The sequence below is a fragment of the Durio zibethinus genome, chromosome 19 (genome assembly GCF_047325235.1).
Source record: "Durio zibethinus cultivar Kanyao isolate XHJ-2024 chromosome 19, ASM4732523v1, whole genome shotgun sequence".
In the NCBI taxonomy this organism is placed as follows: domain Eukaryota; kingdom Viridiplantae; phylum Streptophyta; class Magnoliopsida; order Malvales; family Malvaceae; genus Durio; species Durio zibethinus.
The window spans coordinates 24359699-24387656 of record NC_143180.1 but is presented as its reverse complement, the minus strand read 5'-3'; the positions used below and the strand labels follow the sequence as shown (position 1 = coordinate 24387656).

At 34.3% G+C, this 27958-nt stretch overlaps 4 protein-coding genes and 2 pseudogenes across 6 annotated transcripts; 1 reads left to right on the top strand and 5 right to left on the bottom strand.

Moving 5' to 3' along the window:
* Positions 1 to 927: 927 nt before the first annotated feature.
* On the bottom strand, positions 928 to 2450 carry LOC111309443 (nuclear transport factor 2-like). Its single transcript, XM_022908500.2, has one exon. The coding sequence runs from the start codon at positions 2125 to 2127 to the stop codon at positions 1114 to 1116; it is 1014 nt and encodes a 337-aa protein (XP_022764235.2). The 5' UTR covers positions 2128 to 2450; the 3' UTR covers positions 928 to 1113.
* Positions 2451 to 3028: 578 nt separating this feature from the next.
* LOC111310018 (CBL-interacting protein kinase 2-like) lies at positions 3029 to 6837 on the bottom strand. Its single transcript, XM_022909107.2, has 2 exons — positions 6418 to 6837; positions 3029 to 4961 (listed from the first exon to the last, which is right to left on the bottom strand). Exon 2 carries the CDS (start codon positions 4639 to 4641, stop codon positions 3286 to 3288), a length of 1356 nt encoding a protein of 451 aa, XP_022764842.2. The 5' UTR covers positions 4642 to 4961; positions 6418 to 6837; the 3' UTR covers positions 3029 to 3285.
* A 1651-nt stretch (positions 6838 to 8488) lies between these two features.
* On the bottom strand, positions 8489 to 12830 carry LOC111310020 (uroporphyrinogen decarboxylase-like; annotated as a pseudogene). Its single transcript, XR_016330441.1, has 7 exons — positions 12725 to 12830; positions 11551 to 11662; positions 10904 to 10958; positions 10695 to 10805; positions 10275 to 10463; positions 9614 to 9739; positions 8489 to 9334 (listed from the first exon to the last, which is right to left on the bottom strand). The product of XR_016330441.1 is annotated as a uroporphyrinogen decarboxylase-like (transcript).
* Positions 12441 to 15573, top strand: LOC149513573 (uncharacterized; annotated as a pseudogene).
* Positions 15574 to 16210: 637 nt separating this feature from the next.
* LOC111309442 (Haloacid dehalogenase-like hydrolase (HAD) superfamily protein) lies at positions 16211 to 22159 on the bottom strand. The gene is made up of 11 exons (XM_089748919.1): positions 21997 to 22159; positions 21778 to 21897; positions 21262 to 21330; positions 21056 to 21160; positions 19741 to 19795; positions 19343 to 19416; positions 18713 to 18796; positions 18493 to 18633; positions 18017 to 18082; positions 17040 to 17149; positions 16211 to 16673 (listed from the first exon to the last, which is right to left on the bottom strand). The coding sequence occupies exons 1-11, from the start codon at positions 22090 to 22092 to the stop codon at positions 16505 to 16507; spliced, it is 1089 nt and encodes a 362-aa protein (XP_089605045.1). The 5' UTR covers positions 22093 to 22159; the 3' UTR covers positions 16211 to 16504.
* Positions 22160 to 22838: 679 nt separating this feature from the next.
* LOC149513572 (HMG-box (high mobility group) DNA-binding family protein) lies at positions 22839 to 25661 on the bottom strand. 2 transcript variants are annotated; one of them, XM_089748212.1, is made up of 7 exons: positions 25486 to 25661; positions 25170 to 25328; positions 24537 to 24624; positions 24354 to 24440; positions 23653 to 23700; positions 23416 to 23504; positions 22839 to 23289 (listed from the first exon to the last, which is right to left on the bottom strand). In XM_089748212.1, exons 1-7 carry the CDS (start codon positions 25566 to 25568, stop codon positions 23253 to 23255), a joined length of 591 nt encoding a protein of 196 aa, XP_089604338.1. In that variant the 5' UTR covers positions 25569 to 25661; the 3' UTR covers positions 22839 to 23252. The 2 variants fall into 2 exon arrangements, with proteins under 2 accessions (XP_089604338.1, XP_089604339.1); XM_089748213.1 differs by having other exon boundaries at positions 23104 to 23289; positions 25170 to 25274.
* Positions 25662 to 27958: the final 2297 nt, after the last annotated feature.

The following is a 27958-nucleotide window of genomic DNA, read 5'->3' as shown; positions in this document are numbered from 1 at the left end:
AAAATATTATATATAAACTAGATGAGTTTTCATGGGAAAAGAAGTCAAACATAAGGTAATATGCATTTCTAATTGCATTTATATCCTTTTTAAAGAGTTTGGTCTAGTTCTAATAAAAAAAAAATAGTAAACATGTGTGGCAAAAAAAAATTTTTTAAGTAAAGATTGGTTTAATAGATTATATAGCAGTTATAAATCTAATTAAAAACTTTAAGGAAAGTAATTTAATATAAATCAATTATATAAAATTAAGAATTATAATAGAAATTGAATTTTAATAGCTATTTAGAAGTATGATTAGAAGTGACTAAATGAATCCGAAATCCAAAATTCTTTTTTAAAATATAAAATTGATTAAAATCTATTTGATCATAAAGATAATAATTCATTTGAAAATTTGAATTCGAAAAAGCTTAAATTTGAAAAATATGTTAAAAGATAATATATTTCATAAAATCTAAAAATAACTTAAATAAGTCGAACATAAAAATTTTTAAACCTAAAATAACTTGAATCTAACGTGACTTGAATATGTTTGAATTCACCAATTTGCCACTTTAATATCAAATATTAAAGATGATAACAAATGGCTATAACTTTTTTTTTTCATATGCTTAAGTATCATAACTCTAGATATCCACATAAAAAAAATTAATCTTGTGACATTACAAATCTTGTGAATTTGAATCTATAAAAATTAATCTTGATATGGTTTTATATTATTAAATATAATTACTTTACAAACAGCCTCTATAATATTAATTGAAAACACTAATATAGAATCTTAGATACCTAATTTTGACAATTGAAATATAAAAAAATTATAATTATAATCAAATATTATATCTATCATAAGAAATCAATGGATTAAAATGAGTAATAAAAATGTATTTATACCCCGAACATGGGGTTAATGGATGATTGACAAATAAAAATAGCATTCACAAATTCAAAAATTGCTGCATTTGAATCATATTACTCTAAAAGAAAGCCGTGAAGTTTTTGTAGAACAAACAAAATTGAAAATCTATCTCATAATCTTAAAACAAGATGACATAAGTGAATGTTTTTATGATTATAAAGAAGGAAAAGAAAAAAGAAAGAAAATTCTTATCAATTAGCAGGTCCATTGCGCCAAGTAAAATTCCCAAAATTGTCATGGCCATTGCCATTGCCATTGCCATTGCCATTTAGGGAGTCTCGAGAAAACTTGGAATTTCCGGAGTCATTGCGTTTCTTCTCTTTGATATTCAGTCTTCGGTCGCCAATTCTGATAAAAGAAGCTTTGATTGCACTTTGTGCAGAACAAAAAGACTCAAATTGAATGAAAGCATACCATCTGTGCTGTTTATCAGTTCTAATTTGAACCCCATTACGTTTAATTGGTCCAAAACTCTTGAAAGCCTCATAGAGTTCTTCAGGCTTTGAATCCGTTGCCAAGTTACCGACAAATATAGATGTTCCCTCAACATTGTCCACAGTCCTGGTGTTCTTCTTCTCTTCCGAGCCACTTTTTTTATCAAAATTAGACTCTTGAGGTGCTCTGCTAATTGATTTTCTTACCGGAGGCGCCTTAAAGGGAGCAGTGTTTTCTTTCAGTGCATGCACCACCGACAGAAAACTTTTTTTAGGAACATCATTGGTTGGCTCATCATCCGATGTTGAAGTTGAAACAGCAGTTAGGACATCTTCACTATGAACAACTTTTGTTTCTTGCTCATCAAGAAATCTCATAATATCATTTAAGACAAAGTAACTATTGGCTCTTTCCATTGGGGTGAGGAGGAAGGATTGATTGAACTTCCTCATCTGATTATTCTTTGTAGTGAAGCAACCGATAACCACAACAAACACTCCCTCGTTTGCTGTAACTTGTGCATCAGAAGAAAGAATTTCATATTCCTTGCAATCCAAGGAAGAAAGGACATGTTTCCTGATTTCTTCCATGGTTGTGAAGCTAATCATTGCACCATCAGGTCCCAGCCGACTCACCATGCTTGAATCCAGATAAAACTTGTGAAGCTCTCCTGGAGAATCACGGAGCAAAAAATAGTAGCGGTCCACGAAGACAGCAGCCACTTCTTGTGGCGTGTAGGATGGCAATGGACATGACTTTGCCGCAGCCATCAAAACAGAAGCAGGGAAGAAAACAGAACAGAAAGCAGATGAATCCAAACAGTGAAAAAACCAGAGATTTGAGATAGTATGAAAGGCCAAATCAAGGGTATTTATAATTATAAAGGAAACACTGTACGATTTGGAAATCCTAGTCCTGTTTGGTTGTTCGTTATCTAGGATTCCTTTTTGCTGGAGGACACCTCAGAGGAAATTTCTGTATCAAAATTTCTTCTTTTTTTTTTAGTGAGGGATCTTTTCTTTATTGATTTTCTTAATTATTTTTGACTTATCATTGAAAATTTTCAAATAAATATTGTGGATATTTATTTTATTTGGAGTGAATTGAAATCTGAATTTTTTATACTTGAAATTATTGAAGATTGTATTAATAATAATCAAAAATAAATTATTAATAAACAAAGACAATGGCTGCATAAAATTTTCAAATCATCTATTATATATATTGATTCACAAAACTTTCAAATATTATTGACACTTTAATATAAGAGTCAAGAATAAGGTTAAGCACTCATTTCATGTTTTAATTAACTTATATTATTGAAATTAACCTAAGACTCAAGAGTAAGGCTAAACATCCTGTATATGTTGTATATGACAGCAGAGAGACTAGTTAAGCACTCATTTCACATTTTAATCAAGAAAATTATAAAATATATCGCCATTTGAGTTTTTAAACTCCACCAACGAAGAAACAATCTGATTTCTAGATCATTGTTGCAGTTCTAGACAATTTCGTGCACCAGATACTGAATTTGAGATTGAAACAGAAGAGCATCAAAGCTGGATGTTTTGGAGCCATACTGTTTTTTAGATATCAACAGCAAAGCCAAGAGCCTCTGCCAAGCACATGATCATGTAATAGTAACCAAATATCTTACCACTAATTAAGTGACCATAAATCGTAACAGATGTCCTATTCAAATTTCAACACAACTCAAACAAGAAATCATGGAAGCATGCCAGCTATGGAGAAAAGAAACCAGCATGTGAACATTAATAAAAGTAACTAACACCAAGTAGCCAAAATTTTGCAATGGAATTGGGCGTTTAAGTAGATTTCGAGAAATCCAAATTTGGCTACAATTATTCAAGAAAAAGAACACATCATTCAAAAAATAAACTTGAGACACTTCGGTACGAAGAGAGTTAGGATGAGTGCAGCTGTTGTTGTTGTTGTTGTTGCTGCTGCTCACCTTGCCAAGCCCAAACAATATCCTTGAGAGCTGGTCTAACATCCTGTTGCAACATCTTTCGAAACTCCAATGTATCACCATTGGATTTCCTCATCTCTACTAAATGGAAAGATGGGGTGAACTCAAATATTTCGGCATCAATAGCCAAGGCCCCTTTTCTACCTCCATTTGATCCTTCCATTTTCAACAGCCCTCCATCATTCTTCTTAACTTTTAACTTCAAATTCTGAGCAATTTCCTCTAGTTTAGATGTGATGGCGGAGGCAGTATGCATGGAAGTGAATTTTACTTCCTTCTTCTCATCATTTTTTGCAAATAATCCAGACAAATCGAACCCACTTGATAGAGAAATAATGTCAAAGGCATTCAAATTAGTGAGCTTAGAGTTGTCTTTCTTCGCTTCAAATGCATTATAGTAATTAGTCTCAGAACCCAAAACTGCATCAATATTGAGAGGAGCCAATTCCATTTCATCTTTCTTCTGAACTGGTTTGGAGTTAAAGCCCTTTTTGAACCAAGGATTTTTCATGATTTTTGCAATTGAAATTCTAGCTTTTGGGTTAGGATTGAGGATTCTTGACAACAGCTTGCTCACTTCAGGTGAAAACCAGGTAGGAAATTTGTAGTCTGCCTTGCTTATTTTTCTGTACATTGCAATTAGATTTGAATCATGAAATGGCAGATAACCAGCCAGTAGAACATAGAGGATCACCCCACAAGACCAGATGTCAGCTTTGGCCCCATCATAACCCTTTCTGTTTATAACTTCAGGAGCTACATAGGCAGGGGTTCCACAAGTTGTGTGGAGTAACCCATCTTGATGTTTACACTCAGCAATGGCACTCAAACCAAAATCCGATACTTTGAGAATTCCATTTTCATCCAGGAGCAAGTTCTCCAGCTTCAAATCCCGATGATAAAAACCTCTGCTGTGGCAAAAGTCAACAGCACTGATCAGTTGTTGAAAATACTTCCTTGCCATGTCTTCTCTCAGCTTTCCTTTTGACACCCTGTTGAAGAGTTCACCCCCTTTGGCATATTCCAAAACAAAGTAAATCTTGCTTTTGCTAGCCATGACCTCATAAAGCTCCAAGATATTAGGGTGTTTAACCAGGCTCATAACAGATATCTCCCTCTTGGTTTGATCAATCATCCCTACATTTAAAACCTTCTCCTTATCAATAACCTTAATCGCCACACTCTGGTTGGTTTCCATATTCCTTGCATAGTAAACTTTAGCAAAGTTTCCTTGCCCTAACAATCTCCCAAATTCATACTTTTGCATCAATACTTTCCCCTTATTCTCCATTCCCAAGTTCGAATCCTAACACACTCCAATAAAGTACTATCTCCAGCAATTATTACATATACACTCTAAAGAGCAGGAGTGCCTACAGCAGAAATCAACCGTCTTCAACAAGGTCATGCATCAACATGAAAGAAACTTTGTTTTCAATTCTATTAAGAATTTGGACACAGATCTTGAATTTGCTATCCATTGAGTATCCAACCTCATCGAGAATGAATAGGGGTAATTCAGAAGTCGACACAACCTTATCGGCTTCAGAGAAAAAGTTCACAGCGTGCAAACACATCTTTCTGCATTCCCTGGTCCTGTCTGTATGCTGTCTGAAAGACACAAAGAGGCAAGTAGACAATGATTCAATCAGCAGAAAAACACCATATATATTCTGAATTCATGCTCGTGCTTCAAGTCAAGAAATGCATAAAAAGTCACTATAAATATTACTCAGTGATGCACCAAATTCTCAACTATGTGCCGAAACCAGTGGTACCACATTAGCCAGCAAACACAAGTCGTTCAACTCAATTTTTCCAGATGAAGCTTTTAGTGAGTAGGAGTGTAATTCTCTCTAATGGAAATTATTATCTGACATTCATGTGTAGTATAAAGAAATGTTCATATGAATCATTAAAAAGCTTGTTTTTTAGCTATATTTTGTTTCTTCATAAACTAAATTACATAAGTAATGCATCAAATGCAAAACCTGACTTGCTGACATCTCCTAGAATCATGATGCATAAACTGCTGAAAACCAACAAAAGCAGCCCTTTCAATTATCCTCAAATGTAGGCCTAGAATGTAAGATGATGAACACAAAAACACGCTAAACAACTAGATGACTGATTGCACATTTGGTTCAAATCTTTGTTTAGATTTATGCAGTTATATACAGGGTCATTAGAATTGATAGCACAAAACTATATAAACCTGATAAGTCTGCAAGAAATATGTATTATTGCGTTGGCTCAGTTATATTGGCTGCAATTAAAAGATCAGTGGATCAAATTCCAAAAAAAAAAAAAAAAAAAAAAAGAAAGAAAGAGAAGAAAAGACTTCGGATTCAGATTTAGATTTAAAATTTATCTAACCCGCAAACATACTCGATAATGGTGTATTCCTCTTTAAATATTCCATCAAAACCTTCTTTCTTTATTACTTTTATGTTAACTCTCATTCACAGATCCAAATGCAGCATCATGGTTCACATGGTTGAACAAGATTAACTAACGCATAAGAAATTTAGCAGCTAGTCTTTTACAATTTAAATTCCCATCTACTTCCAGATAACCACTTATGAAACATTCTTTCATGTCAAAAACTTAAAGATAGCTAAACAATGTTTTGAAAGATATGGAAACAAACTCTTAAGCTAACACAATACAAATAATTGATTTCACCAACGTAGTCAAGCTATTAAAGATATTCAGTAATAACAGGTATGGACAACATAAACAATGAATTCTAGGGCTAAATCTAGATTGGGAAAAAAAAAAAACATTTTCTAAGCAGACAAAATGTAGATGAGAAATGAATAAGGCAAAACAAACATTTCAGAGAACAGAAAGTTGTTTAGATTAGATTTAGAAAAATACCCAAAAACAAACATTTAAAATCCATCAATTTCACAGGATGAACATGATTCAACAATGAGGAAACAGGTTTAAACAAAACTATTGGTCTCATCTCATGTCCAAGATTACAACCTAGATCAAGAGACCCTCAAAAATGAAGAATAAAGAAAGCAATGAAATTCAGGAAGAAAGAAAGAATCAAACTTACTTTTGAAGGGAAATGAAAAAGAGATAATGTAGAGTTTTGAGTGGAAGAAGGCCTTTTGAGGAGGAGGTAGCGGGGGACAGATGAAAGACAAAGATGTTGCAAATACTATGTACGGTAATATAATGCAATTCGTCATTTAATAATTGGCATTACTGGCTTTGAACTATATATGGAAGGTATATGTAAGGTGTTGGCTAGGACCAAAGCCTGGCTTTTCTATTGCTGTCAAAACTGAAAACAAAAGGTCACCCTTAATGGGTGGACGGAAAACAAGGATTTGAGAAATGACAGGTTCTCTCTTTCTTTTCAAAAACCGAACCTTTTCTTAAGCCATTAAACCCAAATTTAAATTGTCCAAACAAAATCAATGAAAACATGAACTGTTTGAGCAGCATTATTGATCAGGCAAGTTGATTCCTGGTCCTGGTGGCTCCTAAACTGGCTGTCTTTGCAGACTACTAGTCCATAGATGGCATAATGAAGCAAAACTAAAGGACAAAATGAGACCATAGAGTCCTAAAAGTATTTGCTTCTTCCTTTTGAATTTTCTTGTAAATTGACTTTATTATTGCTGTCAGGTCTTGAAAGAGTTGATGTTCCATGAAATTTGCTTGGACCCACATCTTAAAGTCGACAATTTTGACAATATTATTGTGTGATTATGGGTTGGTAACCTCCTTGTTGGCCCCACTGTTTTCTAACTTCTGGCCTGAAGCATGATGATTGCGAGGCTTGTTTTTTTTTTTTTTTTTGCATTTTTTCTAATTTTATCCTTGTCTAAGAACTAGGGAATCAATTCTAAATTTTTTGCAGGATTAGCATTTTACATGGGCTCTAGTTTTTGCAGAATATTCCAAACTTAATATTTTTGGACATAATTTTTTTTCAATCATTTTAAGGACCCATCACATCGATTCTAAATATTAAAACCCGAAATTTAAACTATACTAAATAAATAGCAAAAGAAAAGGAGTTATATCATGAATGTGCACAAATTGTACAGATATAACTGACCAATAATGTATGAACTACTTAAAACATAGAATGATCATTGAGGTGGCATTAGCATATTTGCTGAGTAGATTTGGTGATTGGTAGGTCTGATACCATTTATTTTGCCCAAAAACAATATATATATATATATATATATATATATTTTGGCTGAAAAGTCAGTGAAAGTAGTCAACCTTCTTAACTTTATTCTGAGATGCTATCAGCATATTCAGTATGTTTTGCAACAATCATCCCTAGCATAAAAACCTGTAGGTAAACAACCTATAATTTTTGAGCCAAACCCAAATGATAAATGAAGGGTCAGATTCTATTAATGACCCATTTGACATATTATAAGCTAAGCTGAATCTGGAATCTTAAATTCCTTTGGCCTCTTTTCGGCCTAACGACATCAGTTCAGCATGGCTCCAATGACTTTGATCCATCTTTTCCACTGTAAAGAATTCCAAAGTCGTCAACATAATCATCAAATTTTGTTGTTATATCACTCTATAATTGGATGGGATCAAAGGTTGTGATTCCTGTTATAGATTTCTATCTTGTTGTCATAGCCTTGGCAAAAAGGTGAATAAGAGCACATGATGGGAGTATTTTGACTGTAGTTAGATGAGGCATATGATTTATAACGCTCCCCTGACACTTTTCTGCATAGGCGATTCAAAATAAAGGAACATGATTTATAACGGTCCCCTGACCCTTTTCTGGATAGGAGATTCAAAATAAAGGAATGAAAAGGCCGCAGTAACAACTTAGATGAGAACGATGTTTCCAAATTTAGAGTTTCAGTTACACATAACAAACAAAACCAAACCAAACTTATGTTAACCTTCTGACTTCTAACAGTCGGTTACTTTTCCAATGAAAGGTTAAGAAGTAAACTGCAAGTGCTCCCCCAAACCCCGTCTAAATGTAACCAAGATCAAAAACATAGCAGACATATAGGCTAATGCTTGTCGTGAGAATAGGACTTTAGCAAATTGTAGAACGGCAAAAAAAAATTATGTAGATTCCAAGTAAAATTTTGCAATGAATAGCTTCAACAATTTTTTTTATATTCTTAATACAAAAAAATACCGTATTAGAATAAAAAAAGAAATTATAAGTATCATTGTTTAAATTTCAAACTTACGAATTATCACATCTTAAAAATGATTGTATGAATCAACTGAATTAAATTCAAGCTTAAAATAACTATATCGTGGATTAAGGAGTAAGTGATTTTATCTGCACTCCTAGACTTCAAGGATCGAAGCTGTCAACAAAATTATATTACTCTAGTATGTTTCTCCAGCATGGAACAATATAAATACAAATGAAGAATCAAAGGCTGGAAAAAAGAACCTTAAGATACATAAACTATATTCAGCGTGCAAATCCCTTGTCGTTTTTAGTATCTGATTTCTTTAGCAACCTCAAAGAAATGGGCAACATTTTCCTCAGGTGTACCTACTTTAATCCCATGACCTAGATTCAATATATGTTTCCCTTTACCAGCTTTTCTCACGGTATCGTTTATCCAATTGGTGATGAACTCCTTTGAACAAAAAAGAACACCAGGATCAACATTTCCCTGTACAGCAATATCATGTCCAAGTCACCTTCTACCTCCAGCCATGTCAACTGTCCAATCTAAGCTAACTACATCTACACCTGTTAAAGCTAGCCTTTCTAAAAAGCCCCCAGATCCACTTGCATAAAGGATTAGAGGAAGATCTGGATGGGTTTGTTTTACAGCATCTACTATTTGCTTCAAATAGGGCAAGCTGAACTCATCAAAATCCACTGGACTGAGCTCTGTTGCCCAAGAGTAAAAAATTTGAACAGCTTGAGCTCCATTGTCAGCTTGGTATCGAATGTACCTTGCCATGGAGGTCGCAAATTTCTGAAGCAAAGAATGAAGTACCTGTAGGAGGAAAAGGTCAATATGGAACCCAGTTGACAACATTGTTCACAATTAAGGGTAGTTGACAAATGTTTTGAGAAGCAGATGAAAAATAAGAAAAACCAAAGGCAATCAAACTGGCAATTAACTTTTGAAGTAGCAGACAGAAAACTCTTACGTTGTTTGTTGTTTCAGTAATGGACACTATTTAAGACAAGGACCAGGTCCAGAAGAAACAACAAAGAAGACAAACATCACTACAATAGGTCTCAGATGCTAGAGAAAGAGAACTAAAATTACCTTGGGTTGAGAGAAGGCCAGTCTTTTTATTTTGGTGAAGTTCTTTGATGAACCACCTTCAACCACACATGATGCTAGCATGAACGGAGCACCAACAAAACCTAGAACTGCAGCTTTGTTATCTACCTGGCAAAACAAAGAGAAGGGGTGAGTCTACACTAGCTTTTAAATTTATTGAAACCCCATTAAGTAGGCAAGAGCATTACAATGTTACCTGAGTTCGCAAAGAACAATACTACGTCCTTATATAAAATGGTAGAACAAAACAATAGTAAAAGTCAGATAATTACATACTTCTGACCATAGAGGGTTGATCCAAGGGATCGCGAAAGGGTTAGGGAATAACTATTTTGGAATCAATTAGGTATAATTGAGGCAAAAATACTACTGCAGAGAGGCCTAATGGCTAACCTTTCTGTTTGGGAACATTAAGGTTAGCAAACTTCTCTAATTGATTATCTTGGTTGTTTAACTCCATTATTTGTTTGCCATTCCTGCCTAAGAACATTCCAAATGCACAACTGATGGTATGTGGAAAATACCATATGGTACATGGCAAGACATGGATGTTTTACATATGTAAAAACAAAAAACCCTGAAAATAATGGGGAAAATAAGAAATTCAAATTAGGACAATAGTATAAGAAATGTCAATATAGACCTCTTTCCGCAAGATTGTCAATGCTTCGCCAAAATAAGGAACTGCCTCCTCGGGATCGAATTCTCTCAATCTATTAACATCAGCAGCAGTGGCTAGAGGGTCGAAGATAAGCAGACCTTTACCTTTCACAATGTCAAAAGGTATGTTCATCCCAGAGAGAGGAGTAAGAATATCAGCTAATAAAATGACCTGTCACAATACACAATTATTCAAAATGATAATAACTTGCAATCTGCAAAGAGCAAAAAGAATGAGGAGTGGAGGTGTTTGGCTTTCTTGTCAAAAGAATGGAAAAGTCAACTGAAGCCTCTTGATACCCAAAATGTGGAAAAATGGGGGATTTTAACCAAGAATAATAAAACAGCAATCAGAAATGTTCATTCAAGAAAAATAATTAAAAGGATTACAAAAAAACCTAACCCCATCAGGCTTGAAAACATTCCATGGCTGCAGTGAAATCTCAACGACAAGATCAACATTTTCTGATCTTTCACAGAAGAAAGGATATTTTTCACAGATAATTTGGTAGCTCTACAATATGAAACATTCAAAGTCAGACATAATTGAAAAGGAGAAGGAGCATGAAAGCAAAAAACAATTACCTACTCTCTTCTTTGAGAAGCAAAAACCAGAGATGCCAACATTGAAATTACAAGAAATAAACAAGGCTCAAGGAAAAAAGACCTACACGCATATAAATAGAAAGTGAAGTAAAAGATGGCATCAAAGCATAAGATTTGCAAGAGAAAAAAAAAAAAAAAAGCCTGCAAAACTAGCATATAAAATGGCTGCATAAAACATTAGCACATAAATATTGGAAAATATCTACTTTTCATTTCTGCTTGATCTGACAAAAGCATAAAAAGCAAGGTTTTTAGATAACTTACTAAAACCTGGCAAGTTCTATGTGGCAAGTTTTTTAGGAAATTTTCATTCTACATCATCAAGAAATCTACTCACTCTTTTCTGTTCTTTCCTTCTTTTTTTTTTTCTTTCTTTAATGACTAGAACTGCGGTGAGGAATTAGGCTATACTTTCTCCACCATAGAATCCTCATTTTGAAATATCATATAGCCTACTGTGATCCTTCTATTAGATTATCTAAGGAAATAAAAGATAAATCTTTTTTTTTCTCTTCTTCGAGAAGGGTTTGCTAGCACAAGCATCAAGCAGACATATTACATTTGTGGTATGCTATCTCCAAAGTAAATGCAGCACATAAAAAAAAAAAAAACCTTTTGAAACCACACCGATTTAAAAACCTGCCTTCATGTACCTCCCTGCTTGCCTCATAAGCCAAACTGGTGGTCTTTCAACATCCTGCCCTCGCACAGCATTGAGCAACAACGGCTCAGCAGCTGCAGTAGCTTTTGGTTCCACTACAGTCCCTAAATGAGAATGTTAAAGATAAAACTTATAAACCAGCAATTTCCGGGAAAACTTAGATATGGTTCAATAATGCAGGCAGGCCTGATCAAAGACAATAGTTGAAGAAGAAGAGTGGTGGAGAATCATCAGTATATATGATTTTGTAAAAGGAAACATGCCATGCTCACATACAAGGGGATGCAAATGTAAGGAAGCAATCAGGACATGTATGGCTGAAATTAGACAAAAAGAAGGTAATTTCAACCAGACCAATAATATGCACACTTTCTCAAACAATTATCAACATCAAACATGCCACAATACCAAATTGTGTGATCATGATTGTGCATGAGTAACGAGCTTGCTACTCAATTTTGTTATAAAACCAGTAAAAATCAATAAATTAAGAATGACAACCGACCGGAATGAAGAACATAGTAGAAATTTATTTCAGCTTTTTTCCTTGATTTTCTTTTATGTTCCCCAAGAAATATACAAAAAAAAAAAAAAAGTCCCAATGCCTTTCTATGCTATGGTGGTTCTCATATGCAGAAGGGTCATTGTCCTGTCATAGTGTCATGGTCCCATCAAAGCATAGCTAATGGTGATTTCAACGCATTACTAGTTCTATCCTTCAGCATTCTTATTCAAAATAACTATTCCCAATACGTCAACTAAAGCTTATACATTATCAACTAATCACCATTCACCAGCACATCTAAAAATGGCTTCTAATTCTCACATCTGACATTAGCCCATTGATCATTTCAAGCAACTTTTCAACAAAGAAGCCCGCACATCAAATGAGCTTCATTCATTAAAACCAAAATTGCATCACAATTAGATCCCATGAACCCATAACTATAACACATTAAATAAACACAAGTCAGCTTAGCCAGAGAGGTTTTCAGGCTTAGGCCCCTAATGTTCTAAGATTCCAAAATTTTGACTTGGTCTTTTGAGCCTTGCCACTTCCACAACAGAAAGCAAAAAAAACCAGAAGATCCCACTTCAAACAATGAAGTAACAAATAAAACCTTAACATTGGAAAATAAAATTGAAAATGAAGGAAAAATGAGAACCTCCAAGAGAACAGCGGATGAATCTGGGCTTGTGATTGGACAGAGATGATTTTTTTGGAGGGACAAAGAGAGAAGAAGTAAAAGCAGAAACTGAGCTACAAGACATTTTTTTTGGGTTCCAATTGCAACTGCCAGAAAAGCTTCAGTCTTCGAGTTTGTTTTTGAAGCAGGGTCTCAACTCTTAACTCTCAACTCTTAACTCATCTATGAAGCTTCTTCCAATCCTGCCGGGTCTTTGAGAGGGTTTAGATAGAGAGGAAGATAAGGAAAATGATAAAAAAAAAAAAAAGTTTTAATCTTTGACAGATGTTCCAAAAGTCGTTTTGTCTATTTTTTTTGCCACCCCAACTCTGCTTTAACGTTGGCCAAGACCATTGTTTTATTTTTCTTTACTGGTTTATTTTCTTGGGTCTTTTTTGTCAAAGAAAAAAAAACTTTCAATCCCCAAAGCTCTCAGAAGTACTCCTGAGTTCTGCACTTCGGCATTTTTCAGACAACCTGCGAACTCCAAGTCTTTTGTTCAAACAATCCTCAAAACCAAGCCAAACCAAAACACTCCTAGAAGATCTTTCCCTACAAAAATGAAACGTAAGAAGTGGTCAGAGCTTGAAGAACAAACCCTTTTGTCCACATACTCCGATCTTCTCAATTCAGGAACTTTATCCAAACTCAAAACAAGAGAGAAAAAGTTTAAGCCCATAGCTGACCATGTTAACTCAGTTCATCATCTTCAAGGTCCCATTACTTTTCCTTTCAAATGGTCTTGGAGTGATGTGTCTATTAAGGTTCAAAACATGAGGCACCAGTAATTGGGGGTGAAGCAGAAGATTAAGATTTCAAATGATGAGTTTAATTGGAAAGATGGTGAGAATCATTGGGAAAATTTTTTGAAGTATAAAGAGGTTTTTGGTGATGTGGAACTTGAAGTTAAAGGGAAGAAAGGAAGTGAAAGCAATGGTAATGGGAATGATTTGTTTGAGTACTGTTGTGACTTGGGGGGGGGGGGGGGGGGGTTTGCATTGATAGTGAGGATTTTGAGGAGGAAGAGGAAGAGGAAGAGGACGGTGTTGATGGAGATGGGGATGAGGTTCATGGTGGTGAGAAGGTAGGGAATGAGGGTGAGTTTGGGGGAGAGAGGGAATTTGGTGATATTGGTATTTCTCGGGTTCGAAAATCAAGGAAGGGTATAGGAGGAAGTAAGGGGCTTGGATTGCTTGGAACACAAGTTTTGGAGTTGAGAGATGTGGTGGTGAGGGGGGAAAAGAAAAGGAAGGAAAGAGAGTTTGTAAGAGAGAAAGGTGAGATGGAGAGGGAGCAAAAGAGGAGGGAATTGGAGTTTGGGAAGGAAAAGCGGTGGAGTGAGAGGGAGGAGAGAGTGGAAGATAGGGAAATATTGGAGGAAATAAAGTTGGCTTGGAATAGAAGGGAGGGGGACAGAAGATTGAGGTTAGAGAAGGAATTGGATGAGGAAAGGACGAAGAGGTGGAGAATGGAGGAGAAGCGCGAAGAGGAGGAGATGGAGTGGAAGGAGAGGTTGTTGGGTTTGCAAATTGAACATGAGAAAGCAACGATGCAAATGCATATGGATGAATGCCAGAACCAAATGCAGATTCTTGGGGTTATGGCTAGGCTCTTTTGTCAGTTTTATGGTTCAGCAGTGATGGGCTAGCAGCTGGTTTGGCGGGTTTGCCTCCTCAAGTTTTGCAAAATTTGCAGCATCCTGGAGCATTAGGTGACAATGTGAAGCCTGATTCGAATTCTCCTTCTGAATTCATTTAGTGTATAATTCGGTTACTTTTGTGCATACTGCATAGTAATGTTGTTGAAGCCTAAAATAAGTGCAAAGTTAGTTGACTTTATTAGTATATTGAATGTTTCTATGATAGCTGGATAGAATCAGTTGTTACTCTTAACTTCAGTTACATTGATTTTTATGGTACAAAATTATTCAATTTTTGCATAGTTTTAGGATGATGTTTACCTCATCTTATGTTTCTTTGGAATGTTATATTCTTTTCCTCTTGTAATGTCTCAATTAGTATTGCTTTTGGCATTTCTAACTGAAGTTTCCTGATTAGTTTCTTTTTCTTATTAAAATGGATGATGCATAATGAGCATAGCGAATTGATCAATTATTTTTATTTTATGGTGACAAGAAATTACATCAAACCCAAGGCTTATTTCAATTGATTCATAAAACCACCCTTAAGAAATGACATCCAGTAGGTTTGGAATTCAAATCCTATCACCTACGTCATACTTAACTGAAATCATTTGTTTTGTTTTACTCTGCTCACTGTACAAGCAAAAATGTACCCTTTGTATTATTTGCTCCCCAAGCTTGAGTTGCTTTTAGAGCTAGATTTTGTGATGTTAAAGGTGACATTGTTATGGCACCAAACAGAATAAAGCTTAGCTTTAGACCAAGTTTTCTCAGGATTTGAATAGGTATTTAGTAGACGAGAAAGAAATCAAAGAAAAAAGAAACAAAGTGAAAGGGAAAAGTGAGATTATTATATGAAAGAGATAATAAAAGGAAAAAATAAATAAAGAAATTTGCTTTAGTATGAAAATTTTTCTCTCTGCAGTTTCTTGAGGAATGGACACTACTAATTTTCCTTTGGAAACATGCATAATAATACATATTTGCTTCCTCATCTTTGCTTTATGCCTTAATCCTTGACGCTTATTTATTGTGAAGACTCTTGGTTGAATAGCCTGTTTTCATGTTTCTTGATAGTAGCTTAGTGTGAATGCCCCCGAAACTGCTGTAGTTCTTTGGTACTTGAACTGGTAAGTTCCCGGATGTTTAATAATGGAAATTGAGCAGGAAATGTGCTGTTTTATTTCATTTGAACAAATCCAACTTTATTCATAATAACTTGGATGTCTATGAGTTTGTGTTTCTGTCAGCTGCTTTGAGTAACAATGAAAACAATGAGAGAATTTGTCCCAGTCTGAGTATTTTCTGTGTTCTTAAGTGGTAGGCGGAGTCATTTAGAATGGTGAGATCAAATTTCTAAAGTTGGCTCACTCAGCTGTCACACTTTAATTAGCAGTTTTTGAGTTGTCTTGTGGACAAAACAGCTTTTCACTTGTTTCTTTTAAGACAATGCACTCTACATGCTACTTCTTGCTTTATCTTCCTCTGGTTTCAATGTTGATTTTTCCTTGAGCATTGCTTTTTCTTCTGTTTGATCATGTCTGTAGGTTCATTGTTTGTAAGGAATTTCAGAAGACAATCATATAGAATGTGTATTCATTCGACAACAAGCTGACGAGGATGGTTGAAGAGGATGTAAAGTGGACAGAATTCATGATGAGGTTGCTGATTTAGCATGAGGAAATTGAAAAACTAATGCCTATGGTTGTCTAATTACTTGCCTTGCTAACCAACCAGGTCAAGCAATATCATCATATTGGGACCTGAAAATACTTTGGCTATTAAGTTTTGCAAGATGAAAACAAGCAGTAAAACCATACTAGTAATCAGGAAAAAGGGAATCATTTTCAATAATCCCGCACAAAATTACAATACCATCCCATTTATCAGGAGATTCTCGGTTCCAACATTCATATTTAGAGTGAAGTTCTACCATGATGAGAACTGAATTAACCAATCCACTGTACAATCAGATGAATGACGGGTGGAAAACATTTTCCTATCAAGAGAAAATGTAAACAACTCTTCTACCTACGGTTTTGCTACGTACAGGGACAAATTCCGAATGAAGGGGAAGAAGATGAGAAATGTTCATTCGGGGAAGATGAGAAATGAATTCAGAATATGGTGTCGACTGTAAGCTTCCTTTTCGGAGGATTCTTCTCTATGATCTGCTTTTGCCGGTCCATGAAAGTAGAACCCTTGTTAGCGAATAATCTTCGAAGATTAATCACTGAAAGCTCATTAAAGTTACCAACTGCAAGATCAGCCTGCACCAGATCATACCTGCATGTTTTCATGTCTATTAATTTCTTTTCAGATGACTTTCCAACTAAAAGAAACAAATGAAATCAGAAAGCACACAATTGTGAGAAAACAAGTTTTTTCCGGTCAGATCGACACAAAACCTAGCCACACTCAAAAGGGCATAAACCTCCACACTATTTATGCCCCAAGTGTAAATACCAAGGGTTACACCCTTGCCTTTAATATGCTTTCCTATAAGGCTATGACAGATATCAGATAATTTCTTGATAAAAGGGATTTGGGTGCAATAATCACATTTCATAGATATTGAGTTCTTTCAAATGTTGCAATTAAAGTTTGCATGTATTAATGATAGCATGCTTCTATGTTGCATGAAACACATACGCGGGGTGAGAGCCAATCAATGCCACAGCCATCATAGTACAGTTGTGAGCTGCAGTAATGCTGCGAGGATCATCCTCAAACACTACACACTTCGATGGTTTACGATCCAGCTGCAAGGAATTAATTGGAAGTAGATCAAAAACAAAGGAGAACAAATTAAAAACAAAAAGAAGCTTCTATCATTGAGTTTAATAGTTTTTTCTGTATAGGACATGTACTGCACCCAGATACTTTTACATTTACGTATAACAACTCAACTACAGTTTTCCATAAACTCAATGAGAAATTAAATGCATTCAAGTGCAGCGGCTTCATGCATGGTGCAAGATAACTAAATAAAAGCTATCAAAATTATAACAACCAAATTGGCATCTTTGGTTTTTGTCTTATTTTCCTCTTTTCTATCTCTTGCAATTGACATCTAATGGTCGCAGTTTCACTGTGTGTCAATATGCCAATGTGCATGAAGAGTACAAATTTTCTGCTATCAGAGCTGGATCGAAAGAAAGCAAATGCTTCCTATTGATCTACATATTGGTAAGCTTTGAAGCCTATAATCTGAAATAATCGCAAGCCTGGGCTTCATAAAACATCTCTCAGCCACATTATTGGTGGCTGGATTGGGTAAGTGAACAGACACAACACTTAACTGCCATAGATAGGTTTAAAAGTTCACATACACACAGATTGATGGACAACTCTTTCACATACCATAAGACAGTAAAACTCTCCTTGTTACTTCAAGGAAACTGAGAAAAATCAAAACTGTCATATATTGCAGTGAACATCTCAAGAAACAAAAGAAAATTGCAAAAAAAAAAAAAAAAGAAATCTTGCAGTAGCAAGACCATCTAAAAGTTGCTCAGCATTATAACAAATCCAAATGTAGCTCCGAAACTATATTGATAATTCAGAGGACAAATAATCCAACATTGATAGGTGACGTAGATGATACAGTGATCTTAAATGGAACATACCTTTACAGCTGCTGAGAGAAATCTATGAGCTATTGACTCCATACCATCTTCCTCAGAAACTATTGCCTGCATTATGAAATATAACTATGAGCTGTGAACAATGAAAGAAATTTTATACACAGACTGGAGACTTGCTGCAGAAGACCATTTTATTGCTGTCTAAATGGTCTCAAGATCATCATGACAAGGTGGAACAAGACATTTCACATATTGAGTGTACACGGTCATGCTAACATAGGAAAGATGAAAAAAGGCTTTCAACTGGAAAAGTAGAATAGTGGCTCTGGACAGAACTGAGAGAAGTTTGAGCATAAGGAATTAAAGGTAGCATACAAATTATCTGCCTGCCAAGCTCATAACTGCTATGCTCATATCATGACAAACAGCACATTCCACTGGGCTTCAGAACAAAACTATAACAATATTAGTTGCCACCATACAAGGGATACATGAAAAATCTTCAAAAAACAATGAACCTGGAAATACTTCTTGAGGCCAATTCGTTCTAAGGCATCAACCATGTTCCTTCGATCAAGACTTGAAACCACAGCACAAGGGATGCGAGCTGTATATACAGCATCAAGCCATTCTTCCAACCCATCCATTGGTTTTCTTAGCTGATTGAAGAGGAAAGCAGCAATATAGTTTATTAACTTGAAAGATAAAACCCATGGAACCAATTGAACAAGCTCTCACCTTTGCCAGATTATCATAATAAATCTGTGAAAGCCTTGACTTCAATCTATCCACTTCGCTTTCTGCAGTCTCCCAGTGCAAGATCTAAAAATTTTTGGAAACTGGTAAGAGACATAAACAAAATAAATAGTATAATATGAAAATAGTCAGATTGACAGGAAAGGAACAAATGAATTCATAAGAGATTAATCAAGAAATCAGAACTTTAGGGGAATATTTCAGTTCTTATGCATTCAATTTTTCTCAAACTGAAGAAACCCTCATCTAGTATGCCTTTCTTTCCTATTGTATTCGCAAAAAATGAGATTAGATTTCATGACAGAAAAAAGAAAGGGAAAGAAATAGAAAAAGACTATCTAAACAAGTCTGGACACCAAATACAATCACAATTAAAACCAATAAATTGATGATAAGAATTGTTGCAACTTTCTGGCTCTTAATGAAATATCAGTAGTAAACCAATATTATAACTTACATAATCACTCATATTGACTTAGTACTCTGCCCTCTGAGTCATAGAAATAAATCCCAAATATCAAAATACATCCTAAGAAAGTAATGTGTCATGCTTAAATAGCAATACATCATAAAACATAATCCAAATAATAAAAGGACCATGAACTCCCAAACCTTATGCAATACATGATCAGCACCTGCATAAAGCATCAACCTTTGAGCATCACCCTCTTCGGGAATCTCCTTTCCTGTACAAAATTTAACAAAGAAACATTGGGACCTATATGGCAACAAGATACTCCTCCACTTAATACAGGAAAGGAAAATTCAAGCTCCTATTTAAGCTTACAGTTGATTTCAATGTTAATAAATCTAGAACTAACTATTATGAAGACACTGGAACATTTAGAAGCTCAAATATCAGTGTTCAGCTCTTATAGATTCTCTCATCATATGTACAAGGTTATAAAGAACAAAATATGTGATAACATAAATAACCCCATCCAACTATCCTCTATCACCTAGCACTGACCCCATAGCCACACAAACACATATTTGGTAAGGATACATACCCTCTTCCAAGGCAAGTTGTTTCCAGGCATCTAACTTGAGAGCTCCAGTATCAGCCTGAAATGTGCCAAAGAAAGAATCACATGGTATAAAGCAAAATATGCATGTTAACATTCAATGTAGCTTTTGAAGGTACTTCCATCTAAAACCCCACTGCTTGAAAATTTTCAAGCATAAACCTAAGCAGTGTTGTTAAGGCACCTGCTTTGGCACTAACCAGACAACAAAAGCACTGAGACCCTTTCGGGCAGGCACATTTGATCAGGCACATGCCTGGTCCACCTAGACAGGCTTCTTGAAAGGCTGTAGAAGCAAAAAGAAAAGCCCACCTAGTTTTGAAGTTCTCTTTCTTTTTTTTTATTTTTAATTTTTTTCATTTGCTGTACCTTCAATAGTAAAAAGAAAGGGACAATATCCAACTTTCTACTTCTAAATGTTTGAGTATTCGACAACAACTTGGGACCATAAGGAAATCACGCATATTGGCCAAAAAAGAAAAACGGAGTTTAGCATGTTTTGTAGGATAGAATTTAGAAATGCACCAATCTCTACAGTTTATTACCAGAATTATATATCTTAAGTTTTTTTATATATAGACACATATATATTGCACCTTACTTCACTCAAGCGAGCACTTCTTTTGTACATTGCACCTCCAACAATAAAAGGATTCCAGTGCCTACAGTGCACCTACCCTTGACAAAACTGAACCCAAGTACCTCTTTGAAAAGAGAAACAAAGCTGAAAATGTATTTGGCATGATAGCCATTTATTTTCTATTTGGTTAGGACTGCTATATTACAAACTAAGGTCATGTGTGGTGCATAGGATGATAGATAGGATAGGATGATAACCTTCCTATATTATGTTTGATTTGTATCTAAAGCAAGGAATAAGATTACAAGGAGGATTAATAATCCTCTTGGCATAGGATGATTCAATCCCCACAAAGTGGAGAGGAATTATTTTTAATCCATGGGATTAAACTTACATGTCCTATTATATCCTTAAAAATTACATCAATAATTTAAGTTGTATAAACTTTAGAGAAGAATAATTTTGACCATTAAATAAATTATACTATCCTAATCCTTCCAAACATCAAACACAAGATAGGATGACATTATTTAATCTAATCTTATTCATAAAATCATCTTATCTTATCCTATCATAATCTTGTGTTCCATACACATTCTTAATTTACTATATTTAATCCCACATCAAAAAGACAAGTAAAAATACATGAAAGGTCAACTAAAAGCATATATCCATCATCATATGACTCCTTGTGAAATATGAAAAATGCTTAAGACTTACCACCACATTATCCCAAGAGAAAATTAGACCATATGCTTCATCGGGTTTCATGGCATAGCGAATTCGCTTGAGAAAACCTTCTTGTAATCTATCATTCAAGTAATCCTATTCAAACCAAAAGAAACCCGTAAGCCAATACGATGGCCAAACTCATTGAAAACCCTGACAAACCAGTCCAATGAATGTAGAGTCACTTAATTCCTTACCACATCAACCTTTAAAGGCCCGTCCAGCCTAAAAGTCTCAAAACCTTCTCCATACTCAGCTCCAATAGCCTAAATGGCAAAATAAACATGAACAAAACCATCAAAATTTATCACAACATATACATACCCAATATATATATATATATATACACACTAAAACTGCTCCTCTCTCTAAATTCACAGAATTTACCCCAAAAAAAAAAAATCTTTCCAAACGAATTAGAAAAAAAAAAACACATGAATCACAAACCCAGATATCAAAACTGCAACTTTTTAAGTAATTGGCACATCAATTCATCCAAAAAAAAATTTTAAAATGCCCTGAAAAAACCCCCAAAAATAGGAGAAAAAAGCGAGCATGAAAACCAAAATATATTATAGGCAAACTATCTCCTTTGCTATGAAAAATTCCAATAAAAAAAAAACCCAGGTATTAAATTTTCCATTTTTTAACACATAACAAACAAGAAAAAAATTCCCATGAAACATACTAACAAATAAAAGAGAAAAGGATACCTCTTGCATGAAAAGCTTGCTGGGTTTAACTGGGAAGCCATTAAAAGAGCCATTTTCATCAAACCTAGTTGAGTTTTTTATCACTAAACGATGTTGAACAAGGTTTAACCGCTGTGATTTCTGCTAAAAAAAAAAAAAAGCAATTAATATCAACATTAAAATTCAATCAACACATAAAAGGGTCAAAAAAATTTTAAAAAAAAGAAATAAAAAACAAACCGATAATATTAGCTTTGAAAGAGAGAGCGAGTGAGAAAAACAAAAAGAGGGTCTCAGTTGAAGTAAATGAGACGAGCTTCTCAAATTAGTTTCCATTTTTTGGCCTCCAAAACGAAATACAAGGGAGACGATGAAATGAAACAAATAAAGCTTTATTTTTTTATTTTTTTTTTAATTACTATTATTATTTTGAAATGCACCTGTAAGGTTCACGTGGATTTCACGTGATTTGCATGTACAGCTCGGTCCACAGAATTGGAAAGATGCAAAATGCATTGGATTTATTTATTTTTGGATAAATTACTTTTTTTTTTTGGATTCAGTTATCTATAACTTTTGCTTTTTATGGTGTTTTATTTATCTACTACATTATTCCTATCTATCTACAAAATTTAAAGATGAAATCCCTAAATTTGATTTGAGGTTAAATTTTGGATGAAATTATTCTCCTGTAATTAAGTTATAATTTTTTTTCTATTTGATAAAAATATATAATCACTAAATCAAATATTAACTCAATTTTTAAGTGTAAATTTTAAATAGATTTAATAACTTAAATCATAATATGATGACAAAAACAATATAAATAAAAAATATGAAAATGATATAATTAAATTTTAACAAAAATCATTAATAAATTCAAAAAAACAAAAAATATATATTTAATATTTTTATATTGACACAAATTATAACACATAATATTTATATAAAATATGATATAAATATATAAATTATTACTAATATTTTACATAACACGAATACATAAATTATCAAATCTAATCTCAGAAAGTTTAAAACACTTAGCATATTCCAAGACATGTTCTTTTTTGCAATTAGTAAGGTTAAGTATTCAGATCAGAGCCTTCTTGCTGTATTCCTCAAAATCAGATAAATAAAAACAATCCAACATCCCTAAAGAAAGATCTGAGTGGGAAAGCTTCAACTTGGAAAAACAAGCTTTGAATATATTTGTTTATATGACAAAGGCATCCAAATAGGAAAATTACAAGACAAAATCTAGACAAAAAAATGCTTCCTCTCAAGCCCTGAATTGTGAAACCCCTTCAACCATGTTTTAAGTACCAAAAACAATACCAATTTGTGACAAAGCTGAAACTCCTCCTACAACTACTTTACAATAGCCAAATGACTTGCCTTTACAAAGGATGAAGTGGCAAAAAATTTTCCACCATTGCCAATTGGATATGGTCCCATTGACATGAAACAAAAGGTTCAACAAAATGGGGGACTTTAAGCTAACAGTGCTCAGCAATCCCCAATTGCTGCATTTCCCTGCTTCATGAAAGTCATAATTTAGTATTGCTGAGCATAATATATATAGGAATGCAGTTAAGTTAGTGGCAAAAGTAGCCAAACTGATAACAATTATGTTAGATATGCAGAAACAATGAAAAGTACCATTCAGTTGTGTTTAGGCTGTCAATTCCTCCAGACTGGTAAGGTTCATCATCATCAGATGTCTCATAGTACTCGCAATCTTCGTAGAACTGTAAATTCCATGAATAAGTGATGATAAAAAACCAGCATGCAATGACTTTGTCAGAAAACAATTAGAATTGAGCAGACGTAAATTTATCCACCGGCCCTGTTATAAATATTTACTATGCTTTCTGTGCCCCAAATATATATACAAACCTGATCAAATTTTCCAACCATTGCTGAATCAGCCTCATCATCATCCACCTGTGGAAGAAAACCTCATTGTTAAAAGCTTAATACCTTCAAATATGGAACAATATATGCAAAACTTGGTTTCATTTTGAACAATGGATATGCTAACTTTCAAGGTCAGAATGCGAAGGAATTAGGCTGAACAAGTTGAGAAGAATGAAAAAACAAAAATTTCAAGAACCCATCAAAGAGAAAGATTTAGAGAAGCTAATTTATCAGGACAAATCACTGCTTTCGTAAACGGATTGTTACCCATTTACCAAAAAAAGAAAAGATACTGATTCTTACTAAAAGAAACATTAAAATCGAGAAGCAATTATGCTGACAATATCATTTATGTAAAGATGTTCAAAATGATATATCTTTACATAACAATGTCTTAGAATGGCCTATCCATATTCCCAATATTTATCTTTGAATAGAATTGACCCTATTCATCAGCATTGACCCTTCACTAGTGAACCATAGCTGATACAAGAGCAAAACGGAATTCACATAGAACTACCAATTTAAGAATCTACACAACAAGTTCCATATTCAAAGGATATCCGCTATCCTAAGAAAGCACAGCAATTGATTTCACCAATTATGCCAAGAACATATAGAGTTTGCTCTAGACATAGTTTAAATGAAATTTGCATCCATAAACTCTCAAGTCCAGTTACCTGTGTAATATTTTTCTCTTCTTCAATCACATCTTTGTTGTAGGCTGAGTTCAAGTTTCCAGCTTGAGTAAAATATGGTTGCCTCTCCTAAAAGAATAATGCAGAAAGGTAAACGACACTCAATAAAATATACCAACAGACAGCTTCCTAGGAATAGTAACAACACATTGGGATGACCGTTACCTCCTTGCACATGTTTTTCCAAGTCTCAAACCCCTTTCGATCAATTTCAATCAAATTTCCATTCTTGTTGGTTTCCATAAAGCTTTCCCTAGGAAACCCAAGCAAAATTCAGTTTAGTTTGTACTATCCCTTGACTGAATATCAGTCATGCAGTAGATGTTCAGTTCCTTTATTGAATCTCATCTCTTTCTCCATTTTCTCACCAACCAAGCGGAATACCATATTAGGATTAACTGATGGTATGTAAAATCAGGACTGATAACCAATTATAGTAACAAATAAATAGACAAAGCTTCAAGGTGTTTGACCAAGTGCATGTTTTCCCCAACGAAAAGAGTTGGATTTGAATCCCCACATCCCCAAAGTTGTACCTTTTGATCATAAAATAAAAAATAAACAAACAAAAAGCATCCAAATTTGACAGAAATTTACTACAAATACAAACCACAAAGCACATAACTACAAGCAATCCTCCATACATATACAAGCATAATCCAACAATCTACTATAACTAGTGTAAAAATACCACAAGAAAAATGTAAAAAGTATGCAACAATTTACTAAAAACTGTAAATAAAGGGATAATATAGAAGAATGACAAGTGAAGAGAGGAATCAGAATTGAGAAGTTTACATAAACATATTAAAAGCTGATCTGGGTTGCCAAGGAACTGTTGGTTTGACAACATTCTGAGTTCCATTAATGCCCTTAAACCTCTTCAACTTTTTCTTCTTAGTCCTACACTCGTGCATATCAGCCAAAGCAATTGCCACCATTTCACCACAAATATCACTTCAGCATTCAAACATAAGTTACAATATCAAATACCCAATTCTTAAAATCAACAAAAAAATGAAGCATTGAAAAACAAATTTCTAATGATCAACACCCAAAATAAAACGGACAAAAGCAAAGGTTTTTAGTACATATATGAATATTATGTTGTTACCACTTCTGAAAGGCGCTACCATTAGGGGCACGGCAGGGGGTAGTAGCATGGACCCTTTTGCGGCTTCTTGGGTGATTCGCCATTAAAGCTCCACCTTCAAGCTCTGCAAACTTTTTTGTACAAAAATGAATAAAATTAAATAATAAGCAAAGCCATGGACACTTGAAACCAGAACAAAAAGCCACCCACCCATTACCTTGTTTTTACAGTTCCAGCGCAAGTTAGCAGCTGCTAAAATGCACTCAAGTATTTTGCGCGGGGAGGAAAATAAAGTTTACCAAAAGCTAAAGAAAATTAAAGCAAAAGAAATCGTTTCCCGCGGTAAAAACGTTGGAACACCTAATTATTATAAGAAAATAATGGCAACAAATCACAACATGACACATGTCAAATTATGATTGGATGAAGGAAATAAAATCAATATAATTATGGAACGTTCGTTATTAGTTGTAAGTGACTAAAGTAATCGTTACTAGTTGTAAGTGACGAATATAACCAAAATCCAGAACAACATGAGTCAACCCATCCAATAGTAAGCTCTGAAATATATTTATCATTGTTTGTTTAGCCTACTGATTTTCAGGCCATAATAGCTTATTTAATCAGCATTCCGGGCAGACATTACAGTAAAACCTGAAGCTGATAAACAACTCTTATATCGTTGCTTGACAAACCCTTCATTCCGGGCATGCCTTTCAATAAGAGCAAGAGCTTTTGCTGCCATAGCTGCTTACTTCATCTTCTTGGCTGCAACCCATCTCATTTCAGGAGTTTTTATACAGGGCTTCTCCTGTTCATTCCCTGGCAGTGGCATTGCTTTTGGAACTTCAGGTTTTGCATGATCAACCATTTTTGTAAATTGCTGATCAGGCTTGAGATTTCTATGAAAGGACTGCCTTAAAATGTTTGAAAATTTCTCAAAATTCCCATGATTTTTTTCCACATTATTGGCAATCTCTGGCTTCATCCTTACTCATTTTAGCTCTGCTCTAAAGATTCCACCCCTGCAAACTTAGAAGTTAGCCTCTCAAGGTTCTTTTCAAATAAAATTTTCTTTTTCTTTGTTTTCTTCTTTAGAGACTCAATAGAAGTTTGAATCACCCTAACATCATTGATAATTTTACGTAGGTTCAATTTTTCTTGTTTCAACCCCATCAAGTTCAAATCAGGGGATGAAACCGAGCGCGAGCTTGAACTCCCAATTCTGATCGGTTCCTAATGTTCCTTGTTCATTTCTTTGATACCTTAACCGGACATGTATTCAACTGAATTCAAGTCTAGAGCGGTCATGCATTTCAAAGCTTCATTTTGGAGTTGTTACAATCCTTTTTTTAGTTCCCGATTCTACAAGCACATCAAGATTCTACAAGCACATCAAGGGTCTCCATTTTTTCACAATCAGATTCTTCTGCAACTCTGCTACTTGCTCCTCCATTTTTTTATATTTTGTTAATGGTTTTTCTCGGTGTTTTATCTTAAAGGAGCTGGCAAAGGTTTGAAGGTGAAGTGGCATGAATCTACAACCAAAAAGCAGAGTCAGAAGGCGCTGAAGTTGGTTATCTAGAATACGCTTGACATTCAAGTCAATGAAGTACTTAGGGTTTAAGGAAGTAGGAAATGAGATGTGTAAAGAAGCTTCAATGGAGGTAAAGTTTAGGTATTAGGGCCTCTCGTACGTACCCAGTCCTCCTCTTACCTTATATATGAGATGAAAGGTAGTAATTTAACTTAGACAGCTGACAATTAATGAAAAATATACGTGAAACTCAAAAAAAGTCCACATGAATGATTGTGAGCTGCATTTAATAATTCTTGACAAGTGTGGTCTGTATTTAATAATTTTAGGCAAATTAAAAGCCAAATGTTCAATTCTAAGGTAATGCCTAATGAGACATAAGTGAGAATGTTGGATGAGCCCTTCCTTAGCGAAGGGTGAACCAATTCTTAAAGAGGGATGACGTGGCAATTGGATGTGTGCTAGTTGGGCATCCTAGAGAAGTCCAAGAGAGTTGACTATGTTGACTAAGTAAATAGGCGTAACAATGTCAAACTCTTTAATTCCCTTATGTTCATAACAAATTCTCTATCTATCGTAAATACATTAACAAGAAATATAATATAAAATTAGAAATAAATGATAAATGCAAATAGCAAACTAGAATGATAAAATAGGTTAAAGTTTGAAGATTTCTCTATTTTTTTATTGTGAAATATAGCATCTGAATATGAAAGTTAACAGGTATTGACATCTCAAATAATCTGTCATTTTCAAACCATGCGTATAATCTAAAATAACCACTAACTTACTATATATATATATTTACAAATTATCAAAGAGAAATATAAACTAAACTAAGAAAACAAACATTTATGATGATGAGTGCGTAAATGTTTTTTGATAGAGAAATGAGTTTTTGTTAAAAAATAAATCTTTGGTGCTAAATATATAACTACCTCAAATATGCTCTTTGTT